A 14,223-nucleotide genomic window follows, 5' to 3' on the forward strand; every position below is an offset into this window, starting at 1 on the left:
CAAGATTTACATGTTAGTTACATATTTCATATAAAACAATTAAGCTGTACGTTCTAATCCTGGTTAAAAAAATAATGTGCGTTCAGTCTTATGCTAAAAGACTGACCGGTTCTGTTCCAGGAAAGACTGACCGGTTCTGTGCCATGCTAAAAGACTGACCGGTTCTGTTCCAGGAGAGACTGACCGGTTCTGTGCCATGCTAAGGCTGAGCAGATGTCAGCACTATATCGGGAACGCCGAAAACCCGGGCGTGAGCACTCTCATTCCTCTCTGTCTTATGTATGACCTTGGACCGCTTAGTTCACTTGCGAGGGAATGAGCTTAGATGGCACCACGTTCACAGCCATCACATGATTAAACGTGATTGGACGTGACTGATGTTCCAATCTTTGCTGCTATTGGACGCTACTATTCCTGCCAAAACCACTACTGCATGGCATGAATGATCGTGTGACTCGTTGCGGACTGTGATATTATAAGCTTCAAAACCTTCTTCATATTGTTTTAATAAGACAAAAATTTAAGTGTATTGAAAATTCGAGTAATAAGCCCAGGAAATATTGAAAAAATATTGAAAAAAACTTTGCTCAGTGTTGAATCAATTTTAGAAATAATTTTTCAAAATTGAGCGAACTCGGTGAACTTATTTCTGAGCTTATTTTTCGAATTTTACTTTGTGCATGAATTATAAAATTTTTTAAAGTTTGTTTTAGGATAGTGAGGTGCAGAGCAGTGCAGCAGCAAGTGTAAAGAGTGTACAAAATAAGTGGATGAAGATATTATCATTTGTATTAGTTTGATATTATATGTAATTATCTGTTGTTAATGGTTGTAGAAAAATAACGCCATCTTACTGTTCACACAACTATATTATATTAATAAACTTGGTAGTATAAAATACATAAATGAAAAATATAACGTATCTACATATTGCAACGGTATCACAGAGAACGGTCTTCTGTCTTATAATCGTCAGTCTTTGTGGTAACATAGATGGGTAACCTTACATGTAATACTATTAATATTGCACGGCGCCGATAGGCGTCGCTGTATAGCGGGATCTTCTTCATCTGTTACATGTATAATTATGTATTATTATGTTTTGAAATAAAATATTGTAAAAATAATGTATTGTTGCAAAACATATTATATCCTTTTATTATATTATATCCTTTTTTTTTATATAAGTTTACTTCTAAATTTATGTAGTAATCGTACTGTACAGTAGATATATGTGTATGTGTGTATGCGTATGTGTATGTTTGTAGAATCGTATAGCTATATATATAGCTTTTAGTTGAGGTCAGGAGGGAATGGGTCTAGGTGGCACTGCTAATGTCCACACATTATACATGGGAGATTGCCCTCCCTGACCAAGGTTTAGACAAAGAAGTGTATGTAGTAGTTCGTACTAAATAAGTAAGCTCAATTGCAAGTAAAACGCGTGCATTACGCGCAGCAACAAATATGTCAAGAAAGAATTTAGAAAAGAAACGACTGGTCTCAATATAAAAAAACGTTTGAATCTTTTTTGCATCCACTAAACTTCTAACCAAAGCCACAAAACTTTTCTATTTGCTACGATCAGAACAACCACTCACACTTGGGACTACTTGGGACTCCAAGCATGGATTGCGGAGCATCAACAAAGCAATCGCACGAAGAAGATGGCTTCTTATCACGACCAGAACAACTACTCGCACCAAGGGCTGCAACCATGGATTTCGAAGCATCATCAGACCCATCGTGTCTTTTAGTAAGTGAAATTTTTGTCTCTAATACAATCTTCTGTTCCTTCTTTAATAACTAGTCTATTTACGATGCTTTATAACCATTCCTTTAAAGAACTAAAACTTTTCAAGAAAGGAATCTCTAGCAAATGAAACATATCATACATATATCTAATATTTGTTTCCTCATCAGACTTACAATCATAATATATTTAATAGTGGCCTCTCAGGGCAAAACTGCAGAACAGCTGACTTCCTCTTGGATTTTTGAATATAAACTATGTTGTAAAACCGATGCTACCATCGGATCGTCCCAGCTGTTCGCCGATTTTTAATTTATATATTATAGATATGGGTAATTGTGCATAAAAATTACACTTCACCGACTTTGATGATTTTTTAATATATTGTCAAGATGAGGATTTTTAACAACTTTTGCCTATTATGCATATGTTACCGTCGCGCCGCTCGGCGTTACTTTCCAAAATATGAATTTGCGAAAAACTACAGCCACTACTGCATTGAATTTTGTCTATAAGGAAGGTATTATTTTTATTGTGTAACTCGAGTCAAGGAAGTGTCCCAATATTTATCGTGACATAATATTTTGCATTTTTCAGATTTTTCTTTTATATTAACGCAATTATTAATAAGAAACTAGTCCTCTTTTAGGAATAAATAGTTTTATGACGTCGTTGTTGGGTTAATCTTAGTCGAAAAACTACTAGGAAATATTTAAAAAGTCAATGGTATGTATTACTAAGTTAATACTAATTCGTTCAATAAAGAACAGATATATAGCAAAAACCGACTTTAAAAATATAATTTGAGAACTCTTCATAGCACTGATTCCAAGCACAAAAACGTAAAAAAAAAAACAACCCGAAACACGATAGTAAACTGTCCACAAAAATTGATTGCATTACAAGTTTTAGTACAATAAAAACTACTAAGTTAAGTTTCTATGTAGAGTAAGTAAAGGTTTCATGGTAAAGGCACAGCCATTACTGAATAAATCATTAGAAATTTTCTCAAAATATTTAGATACTAACAGTGTTCTGTTAACTAAAGAACCTGTCACCATTTTTAAACAGGCGAAAGAGGCAACAGATGACAGCGAAGAAGAAGAATTTGTAGTACTTGAAGACGAGCCAAGGAAATACTTCCCTAGTAACTCCATTTTTAAACACGTGAAAGAGGGAATAGATGAGAACGAAGAAGAAGAATTTAAAGTACTTGAAGACAAGCCAAGGAAATACTTCCCTGGTAACGTTAAGGTAGGAGCTGATGCACGTTATGGAGCGCATTTTTCTTATTCAGTCGCCCCAGCACTAAATACATTAAAAATGATACAGAGTCGGAATAGCCTTTCTTCACCTGAGAGTAGTGCAGATTCTATTCTTCAAGATTATGATCTTGGCAATCATGATGAACATGATGAACTAATCCAAAATAATGAGGAAATCAATTCAGAAATTCCCCAGCAGCCAAAGGAAAAACATTTAGAATCTTCTGATAACCATCATTCGAAATCAGAGCAGGAGCAGAAGCTGCAGACAAGTACTTCTTACCAAGGCAGGAGACCAAGAGACCGACTATCAGATTTACAAGAAAGTAGGACGGAAATATCTAATAATGTTCTTGAGGAACATGCGAAACTGATCCAAAATGAAGAGGAAATCAATTCAGAAATTGCCCAGCAGACAAAGGAAAAACATTTAGAATCTTCTGATAACCATCATTCGAAATCAGAGCAGGAGCAGAAGCTGCAGACAAGTACTTCTTACCAAGGCAGGAGACCAAGAGACCGACTATCAGATTTACAAGAAAGTAGGACGGAAATATCTAATAATGTTCCTGAGGAACATGCGCAACTGATCCAAAATGAAGAGGAAATCAATTCAGAAATTGCCCAGCAGACAAAGGAAAAACATTTAGAATCTTCTGATAACCATCATTCTAAATCTGAGCTGGAGCAGGAGGTTCAGGCGGGTCCTTCTTACCAAGTCAGTAGGCCAAGAGACCGACTATCAGATTTACCAGAAAGTAGGACGGAAATATCTAATAATGTTCCTGAGGAACATGCGCAACTGATCCAAAATGAAGAGGAAATCAATTCAGAAATTGCCCAGCAGACAAAGGAAAAACATTTAGAATCTTCTGATAACCATCATTCGAAATCAGAGCAGGAGCAGAAGCTGCAGACAAGTACTTCTTACCAAGGCAGGAGACCAAGAGACCGACTATCAGATTTACAAGAAAGTAGGACGGAAATATCTAATAATGTTCTTGAGGAACATGCGAAACTGATCCAAAATGAAGAGGAAATCAATTCAGAAATTGCCCAGCAGACAAAGGAAAAACATTTAGAATCTTCTGATAACCATCATTCGAAATCAGAGCAGGAGCAGAAGCTGCAGACAAGTACTTCTTACCAAGGCAGGAGACCAAGAGACCGACTATCAGATTTACAAGAAAGTAGGACGGAAATATCTAATAATGTTCCTGAGGAACATGCGCAACTGATCCAAAATGAAGAGGAAATCAATTCAGAAATTGCCCAGCAGACAAAGGAAAAACATTTAGAATCTTCTGATAACCATCATTCTAAATCTGAGCTGGAGCAGGAGGTTCAGGCGGGTCCTTCTTACCAAGTCAGTAGGCCAAGAGACCGACTATCAGATTTACCAGAAAGTAGGACGGAAATATCTAATAATGTTCCTGAGGAACATGCGCAACTGATCCAAAATGAAGAGGAAATCAATTCAGAAATTGCCCAGCAGACAAAGGAAAAACATTTAGAATCTTCTGATAACCATCATTCTAAATCTGAGCTGGAGCAGGAGGTTCAGGCGGGTCCTTCTTACCAAGTCAGTAGGCCAAGAGACCGACTATCAGATTTACCAGAAAGTAGGACGGAAATATCTAATAATGTTCCTGAGGAACATGCGCAACTGATCCAAAATGAAGAGGAAATCAATTCAGAAATTGCCCAGCAGACAAAGGAAAAACATTTAGAATCTTCTGATAACCATCATTCGAAATCAGAGCAGGAGCAGAAGCTGCAGACAAGTACTTCTTACCAAGGCAGGAGACCAAGAGACCGACTATCAGATTTACAAGAAAGTAGGACGGAAATATCTAATAATGTTCCTGAGGAACATGCGCAACTGATCCAAAATGAAGAGGAAATCAATTCAGAAATTGCCCAGCAGACAAAGGAAAAACATTTAGAATCTTCTGATAACCATCATTCTAAATCTGAGCTGGAGCAGGAGGTTCAGGCGGGTCCTTCTTACCAAGTCAGTAGGCCAAGAGACCGACTATCAGATTTACCAGAAAGTAGGACGGAAATATCTAATAATGTTCCTGAGGAACATGCGCAACTGATCCAAAATGAAGAGGAAATCAATTCAGAAATTGCCCAGCAGACAAAGGAAAAACATTTAGAATCTTCTGATAACCATCATTCTAAATCTGAGCTGGAGCAGGAGGTTCAGGCGGGTCCTTCTTACCAAGTCAGTAGGCCAAGAGACCGACTATCAGATTTACCAGAAAGTAGGACGGAAATATCTAATAATGTTCCTGAGGAACATGCGCAACTGATCCAAAATGAAGAGGAAATCAATTCAGAAATTTCCCAGCAGACAAAGGAAAAACATTTAGAATCTTCTGATAACCATCATTCGAAATCAGAGCAGGAGCAGAAGCTGCAGACAAGTACTTCTTACCAAGGCAGGAGACCAAGAGACCGACTATCAGATTTACAAGAAAGTAGGACGGAAATATCTAATAATGTTCTTGAGGAACATGCGAAACTGATCCAAAATGAAGAGGAAATCAATTCAGAAATTGCCCAGCAGACAAAGGAAAAACATTTAGAATCTTCTGATAACCATCATTCGAAATCAGAGCAGGAGCAGAAGCTGCAGACAAGTACTTCTTACCAAGGCAGGAGACCAAGAGACCGACTATCAGATTTACAAGAAAGTAGGACGGAAATATCTAATAATGTTCTTGAGGAACATGCGAAACTGATCCAAAATGAAGAGGAAATCAATTCAGAAATTGCCCAGCAGACAAAGGAAAAACATTTAGAATCTTCTGATAACCATCATTCGAAATCAGAGCAGGAGCAGAAGCTGCAGACAAGTACTTCTTACCAAGGCAGGAGACCAAGAGACCGACTATCAGATTTACAAGAAAGTAGGACGGAAATATCTAATAATGTTCCTGAGGAACATGCGCAACTGATCCAAAATGAAGAGGAAATCAATTCAGAAATTGCCCAGCAGACAAAGGAAAAACATTTAGAATCTTCTGATAACCATCATTCTAAATCTGAGCTGGAGCAGGAGGTTCAGGCGGGTCCTTCTTACCAAGTCAGTAGGCCAAGAGACCGACTATCAGATTTACCAGAAAGTAGGACGGAAATATCTAATAATGTTCCTGAGGAACATGCGCAACTGATCCAAAATGAAGAGGAAATCAATTCAGAAATTGCCCAGCAGACAAAGGAAAAACATTTAGAATCTTCTGATAACCATCATTCTAAATCTGAGCTGGAGCAGGAGGTTCAGGCGGGTCCTTCTTACCAAGTCAGTAGGCCAAGAGACCGACTATCAGATTTACCAGAAAGTAGGACGGAAATATCTAATAATGTTCCTGAGGAACATGCGCAACTGATCCAAAATGAAGAGGAAATCAATTCAGATATTTCCCAGCAGACAAAGGAAAAACATTTAGAATCTTCTGATAACCATCATTCGAAATCAGAGCAGGAGCAGAAGCTGCAGACAAGTACTTCTTACCAAGGCAGGAGACCAAGAGACCGACTATCAGATTTACAAGAAAGTAGGACGGAAATATCTAATAATGTTCTTGAGGAACATGCGAAACTGATCCAAAATGAAGAGGAAATCAATTCAGAAATTGCCCAGCAGACAAAGGAAAAACATTTAGAATCTTCTGATAACCATCATTCGAAATCAGAGCAGGAGCAGAAGCTGCAGACAAGTACTTCTTACCAAGGCAGGAGACCAAGAGACCGACTATCAGATTTACAAGAAAGTAGGACGGAAATATCTAATAATGTTCTTGAGGAACATGCGAAACTGATCCAAAATGAAGAGGAAATCAATTCAGAAATTGCCCAGCAGACAAAGGAAAAACATTTAGAATCTTCTGATAACCATCATTCGAAATCAGAGCAGGAGCAGAAGCTGCAGACAAGTACTTCTTACCAAGGCAGGAGACCAAGAGACCGACTATCAGATTTACAAGAAAGTAGGACGGAAATATCTAATAATGTTCCTGAGGAACATGCGCAACTGATCCAAAATGAAGAGGAAATCAATTCAGAAATTGCCCAGCAGACAAAGGAAAAACATTTAGAATCTTCTGATAACCATCATTCTAAATCTGAGCTGGAGCAGGAGGTTCAGGCGGGTCCTTCTTACCAAGTCAGTAGGCCAAGAGACCGACTATCAGATTTACCAGAAAGTAGGACGGAAATATCTAATAATGTTCCTGAGGAACATGCGCAACTGATCCAAAATGAAGAGGAAATCAATTCAGAAATTGCCCAGCAGACAAAGGAAAAACATTTAGAATCTTCTGATAACCATCATTCGAAATCAGAGCAGGAGCAGAAGCTGCAGACAAGTACTTCTTACCAAGGCAGGAGACCAAGAGACCGACTATCAGATTTACAAGAAAGTAGGACGGAAATATCTAATAATGTTCCTGAGGAACATGCGCAACTGATCCAAAATGAAGAGGAAATCAATTCAGAAATTGCCCAGCAGACAAAGGAAAAACATTTAGAATCTTCTGATAACCATCATTCGAAATCAGAGCAGGAGCAGAAGCTGCAGACAAGTACTTCTTACCAAGGCAGGAGACCAAGAGACCGACTATCAGATTTACAAGAAAGTAGGACGGAAATATCTAATAATGTTCCTGAGGAACATGCGCAACTGATCCAAAATGAAGAGGAAATCAATTCAGAAATTGCCCAGCAGACAAAGGAAAAACATTTAGAATCTTCTGATAACCATCATTCTAAATCTGAGCTGGAGCAGGAGGTTCAGGCGGGTCCTTCTTACCAAGTCAGTAGGCCAAGAGACCGACTATCAGATTTACCAGAAAGTAGGACGGAAATATCTAATAATGTTCCTGAGGAACATGCGCAACTGATCCAAAATGAAGAGGAAATCAATTCAGAAATTGCCCAGCAGACAAAGGAAAAACATTTAGAATCTTCTGATAACCATCATTCTAAATCTGAGCTGGAGCAGGAGGTTCAGGCGGGTCCTTCTTACCAAGTCAGTAGGCCAAGAGACCGACTATCAGATTTACCAGAAAGTAGGACGGAAATATCTAATAATGTTCCTGAGGAACATGCGCAACTGATCCAAAATGAAGAGGAAATCAATTCAGAAATTGCCCAGCAGACAAAGGAAAAACATTTAGAATCTTCTGATAACCATCATTCTAAATCTGAGCTGGAGCAGGAGGTTCAGGCGGGTCCTTCTTACCAAGTCAGTAGGCCAAGAGACCGAGTATCAGATTTACCAGAAAGTAGGACGGAAATATCTAATAATGTTCCTGAGGAACATGCGCAACTGATCCAAAATGAAGAGGAAATCAATTCAGAAATTGCCCAGCAGACAAAGGAAAAACATTTAGAATCTTCTGATAACCATCATTCTAAATCTGAGCTGGAGCAGGAGGTTCAGGCGGGTCCTTCTTACCAAGTCAGTAGGCCAAGAGACCGAGTATCAGATTTACCAAAAGGGGATGGTTGTGACAGTGATTCCTTACATACTTGGGGAGGTAGTCAACTTGATAGACTGGGTCAAAGCCATAATGTTAAAAGCTGGGAAACACGAAGACAATTTGGGAAAAATGAATATGTGGATGGAAAGTGGAAGAATAATCAGTTGATGGAGTTATATTCATGTCAATTTACAGATCCACATAATAATCAAACAGTTTATATTAGGAAGCAAAGTTCAGGTTATCTATTTACTTTTGATGAGGAGGATTTTATTGCAAGAGTGAGCCTTGACAAGCTCGGAGAATTGCATTTCGCCCGATTATCTGTAGACTTCAAGCGAGATTTTCTTAAAAAGCTTAGAATCATTGAAATCATAAGAGACAAATCAATTAATAACAGGGATGCTGCTTACAAGAAATTTAAAGAACTTTTGCAAGATAGAAGTGGTAAAACTGTAGACAATCTTGAGTGTGCAGAAGATATTTTTCAGCTTTCTAGAATATTAGAAAGGTACAAAGTCTCCCCTAAACAAACGATATTGGATAATATAGTTAACAATATATATGTATCATCTGACTTGAAAGACGCTTGTCAAGAATTGCTCAATACAGAAGGAGCTTTAGTTGCGAGAAGAAACGCTTTTCCTCTATATCATAAATTTCATTCAATACACGTATTGGGAGAGTTACATGAAATTTGTGAGAGGGCGATGATAAATCATAAAACATCATTACTTGACAAATGTTCTTCCTCCATTTCTCAATTAGCTTATTCAATGGATTCGAGTATAGATGCACTATCTGGACAACAAGTATTTTACATAAGTACTAAAGATATAAATCTGTTTTTTGACCTTGCTAATGAAATGAATGAACTTTTTTTAAAATTCTTGAATAATTTGCAGGGCTTATTATTTAGTAAGGTGAAGAAAGCAAAAGATCACAAATCGCTAAAGAAGTTAGCGCCTTTAACTCATCCTATTTTTTTTTATCTTTGTAAGCACTTTCAGGAGTTAATTTTAGAGATTAGTGCGAAAACAGATATTTCTGTTAATAATTTGATTATAATAGATGCACAAGGAAGATTGAACTTGGTAGACACTATAAGTTGGCCACCAACTTCCCCTCTAAGCCACTCCCTTGGGCAACAATATCGCCTTATTTTTAAGTTGATACAACATTTTGAGCCTGGTTATAATTCTAAAAAAGGAAAATTTAAGTATGAATTCAAGTTGCCAAAAAATTCTGATAAAACATTGTGGAAACGTGTCAAGGGCTGGTTTCATGGCAGTAATAATTCTTCAGATATACCTGAGGAGCGTTTAGTATGGATGTATGTTCTTGACGATGCCATTGCCCAGCTGTTTCTTAAAGAGTCAGAAAATTGTCTTGAACTATTTATGCCTTTGCTAGAAGGCTATAGTGGTTTCATTCAAGAGACAAAAGATGTTCATTATGAGTCGTTTAGAATAGTAATGCACAATACTATAAGGTTTATCGTACAGGCAATACCTTATCTTTCAGAAGGAGCTTCAGAAATTGATGAAACTACTTTAAGATATCACATAGAATCTATTAAGAAAGCAATATCACAAAAACAATTTATTGATTTTAGAGATTTAGTTGATGTATATAATCAATATTGGAAGAACAGAGAATCTTTTATAGAAAAAATTCCTGATAAATTCCCTTATGGGAAGTTTAAGCAAGACATGGAAAGAATACGTCAAAAATTATTCAATATTGTAAATACTGTTCTTAGCAAAGAAGTAAAGCCACAAGAATTAATTAAGTATTTTAGATCGTACAATGAGTTTCTAGAAGACTTAAGTGCTGTAGAATTTAGTTGGTTTATTAAAAAGATTAGTAATTCATTTGTAGGAGAAGTCGAGTTAGTTAATAAAGATAAAAAATCATATAAGGTTTTAGATCCTGAAAATTTTATCAAAAAACATGCAAATATTCCTGATCATTACTTAATTGAAATAATTGATGATCTATTAAATATTGTGTGTAATTTACTTGGACGAAAAGAATGGTCTGATTATTATAATGTAAATGCTGCAAGTGAGTTAGTTTCTGCAATTAAAAAGTCTTTTCTTTATCTGAAGGAGCAACCCAATTACTTATCTTTTGATACATACAAAGAAGAAAGTACAAAGCCATTTGCTTGTGTAGTAGAAAATAGTAGCTCTTATGAGGATTTTATGAAGCGCGTTGGTATCATAGGGGAATCTTTTTGGTATCTAAGAAAACAAGATGAGATCGATATACAGAAAGCCCTAACGCTGTTCGGAACAGAAAACTGTTCTGCTGTTGCAACGTTCTCTGCTGAAAGAGAGTCAATACTGAAACATTGCTACTACAGATATTTAGAGAAATTTAATTCCTACATAGAAATGAATTTCGACAAAAATTATCAAGATAGGATTAAATTTATTATTAAAGAAGTGAAGGACAACTTGAAATTGATTAATATTAAGGAATGGGAAGAAAACATCAAAAAGGAAACTCTACCAGAACTTCTTGCTGGACTGGCTGCTGTGTGGTCTCTACAGGTATCGAAAGATATTGGAAGTACAGGAAAAACCTTAAAGCCACATTGTATTCAAGTATTGTGCATTTTGCGGTTATTAAGTGTAGACAAAAATAATAAAGGTATTGAGAAGCATTTCGCGCAAGTCTTAACAGGACAAGGGAAATCGCTTGTATTAGGTCTATTATCTTTGCTGTTGGCATTGACGGGTCATAAGGTCCGAACTGTTTGTTATAGTCAATACTTGGCAACTCGAGATGAAGCAGATTTTGAGTTGCTTTTTAATCTCTTTGGTATTAAACACAAAATAACTTATGGCACATTTGTAGAGATGGCCAATGAAGTACTATATCCTATCATAAATGGTAAGAAACAAGGCTTAAGAGAATTAATTGTAGATCGTATTCGTAATCACAGTGCAGAGCAAATTGGACAGCTACAGTATGAAGACACGAGTAATACTATCTTATTAATAGACGAAGTAGACGTTTTTTTTTCTAACAAATACTATGGAAGTTACTATAATCCATGTGTGGTAATGAGTTTTCCAGCATTAGTTGGTATCCAGGAAAAAATATGGGAGATGGCTTACAAAGATAATGAAAAAAGTGTTATCTTGAAAGGGGTAGAAGAGTTTATTAGGATCCGACTAGCAGAGAGAAATCAAGATTTTAAACAATTTAATCTATTTCTGCTTGACCCTGAAAAATACTATCTCTTGAAAGAAGATTCTGATGCACTTATTAAAAATGAATATACGAATCGATCTCTCTACGAAGAGCATCTCAACACAATGATTGATAATGCAATAGCGACAGCGAGTGAAGACGATTATGTTATTAGAGACTATAAAATTAATGATAATGGAATCATAAGCTTCAGGAACAATGAGTATTATGACACTCATACTTACTGGGATTATTACAATGTGTTTAATTACTTCAGGTTAAAGAAAATAGATTATGATCACAAAGACTATAGAAATTATGGTTATTTGAACCTAAAATCCGGTTGCATTTCCTATGCAAAATTACCTAAGAAATATCCTATTATCTTAGGAGTGAGCGGTACTTTAACTACACTAAATGATCACGAAAGAGAAGCAGTAAAAAATTCTTATGGCATCTATGAAAATTCTGTAATGCCATCTTATTTTGGTGATTCTAATTTAAAATTTGATAAATACAAGGATTTCATAACTGAAAATTCGGAGGAAAAATGGCTCAGTAAAATTTATGATCGTGCAAATTCTGAGATTCACTCAGAACGATCAGTATTAATATTTTTCGATACAATTTTTGAAATGAATAAATTTAAAAACGAATTCTGCGGTAAATTTGATCGCTTACATACGTTAACTGAAAACACGGAAACTAAGACTAAACAAAAATACATTGATGAAGCAGGCATTGCAAAGACAGTAACATTAGCAACGAAAGGTATGGGTCGTGGTGTTGATTTCAAGTCTAGTGTTGCTGTGGAAAAGAAAGGCGGAGTGCATGTTATACAGACGTTTTTTTCACTTGATATAAAAGAAGAGACGCAAATTAAGGGGAGAACCGCTCGTAAAGATAATAAAGGTAGTTATGAGTTAATACTCTGTACAAAACATTTGATAAATGCCACGTTGATAGGCGTAAAGGAAACTACTGTAAATTATGAAAGCTTGAATCAATCCAGAAAAAGAATAATAAAAACAAAATACTCAAATCTGGAAACGGTCTTACAAAACATGGAAAAGGACAATAAGACAACTATGGACTTTTTTGAATCTTTTCTTAAAGAAAAATTTGATTCTAATCATGAGCCGATATTGTGTGATTAGTCATTGTAATTAGTGTAGAGCGGTCGTCACCTTTATGGATAGTCTTTTATGATATATCCTAATATCATCTTATTATGATACTTTCATATAATAAATATATTTTATACACAGTATTGTTACACATTAGGAATCTTGTGGGAATCTTATCTTTTTCTTACAAGTAAATTACTTACTCACACTTGTACGCGACATACAAAAATGCACATTACTTACGAACTAAACAGATAAATGTTTTATCATTAAATTGCATTTAAATTTTTCAAATTATGTACTAGATTGGTTAAATTACATTATGATAAGCTTGGGAATCGTAGTGGGAAGGGTAAAAGATCGCAAGATTGTGGGTGATAAGTATCATAAAAGCATGGAAAACAAACATACATCCTACACCATGAGCTGCATATAATTGATTGATTTCTACTCTTACATTTTTCTGCCCTTACATTTAATAGAAAATTTATTTCGTTTAAATTAAAAAAATATTGTGTATATTAAAGTATGATAATAAGATGATACTGATATCACTTTTTTTTTTGTTATTGGTTATTAATTACATACTTTAACTTTAAAGGAATGGTGATACAAAGCCAGGGAGTTACACTGAAATGTAAAATATAAGTATTATATCGGTAATTTCTTTGGTTTTTATATGTCATTAAAAATTTTATGACATCATATCCGTGTTTTGGTTTGTGTACAAATTATGAAGGTATAACGAAAAAATTTACATTTCAGTATAAGCCTCTGCACACAGCTGCGTGTATATTTATATGTACATCTATAGGGAATCAGCTCCACATGTATATTGCTGTTCAGTTTAATTGAATGATCGATAAATAAAATAAAGACGATCATGTTCTTTTCATGTTATGTTTAAAAACATATAATAGTTATACGGGGTGTCCCAGTATTGATGGTACAATCGTGGAGGGAGTGATTCTACGTGAGAAAATAAGTCGAAAATACAGAATGTTTGAGACTTTGTTTTCGAGAAAATCGACTTTGAAGATTTGTCCAGTTTGCGTGCCCTAGGATTTGTAGGAAGTAGAATCAGTTGTTTATGACGACGATTCCTATTTAATAGCACGCGTATTCGCCGAATTTTCATACTCTATTTTCGCGTATACAAGGAGCCAAATGAAAAAATTATGTATATTAATGCATTCGCATATTTATATATTAATGTATACAATATGTATGTAGAAGATAAAGCTAGAAGGGGGGAGGAAAGGGCATTTTGGCCCGGTATGGTAGTCTGTCCGGGGTATATTCCCCGGTTATGCGGATGCGAATTCCGCGAAGCGGAGGTAAATATAAATATATATTTATCGTTCTATAAATGCTACAATACT

At 35.8% G+C, this 14,223-nt stretch overlaps 1 protein-coding gene across 1 annotated transcript; it reads left to right on the top strand.

Annotated features, from left to right (window-relative positions):
* The first annotated feature begins 1,335 nt into the window (after positions 1–1,335).
* LOC143362246 (uncharacterized) lies at positions 1,336–2,065 on the top strand. The gene is made up of 4 exons (XM_076802245.1): positions 1,336–1,394; positions 1,460–1,518; positions 1,589–1,756; positions 1,950–2,065. The coding sequence occupies exons 1-4, from the start codon at positions 1,336–1,338 to the stop codon at positions 2,063–2,065; spliced, it is 402 nt and encodes a 133-aa protein (XP_076658360.1).
* The last annotated feature ends 12,158 nt before the right edge of the window (positions 2,066–14,223 follow it).

This window comes from Halictus rubicundus, chromosome 16 (assembly GCF_050948215.1).
Source record: "Halictus rubicundus isolate RS-2024b chromosome 16, iyHalRubi1_principal, whole genome shotgun sequence".
NCBI classification, from domain to species: domain Eukaryota; kingdom Metazoa; phylum Arthropoda; class Insecta; order Hymenoptera; family Halictidae; genus Halictus; species Halictus rubicundus.

Excerpts from the sequence above, each read along its gene's own strand:
- LOC143362246 (XM_076802245.1), top strand. The coding sequence starts at position 1,336 with ATGTCCACACATTATACATGGGAGATTGCCCTCCCTGACCAAGGTTTA. Across the intron at positions 1,395-1,459 it reads CAAGGTTTAGACAAAGAAGT|CAACAAATATGTCAAGAAAG; the intron begins GTATGTAGTAGT and ends CATTACGCGCAG. Across the intron at positions 1,519-1,588 it reads TGGTCTCAATATAAAAAAAC|AACAACCACTCACACTTGGG; the intron begins GTTTGAATCTTT and ends TGCTACGATCAG.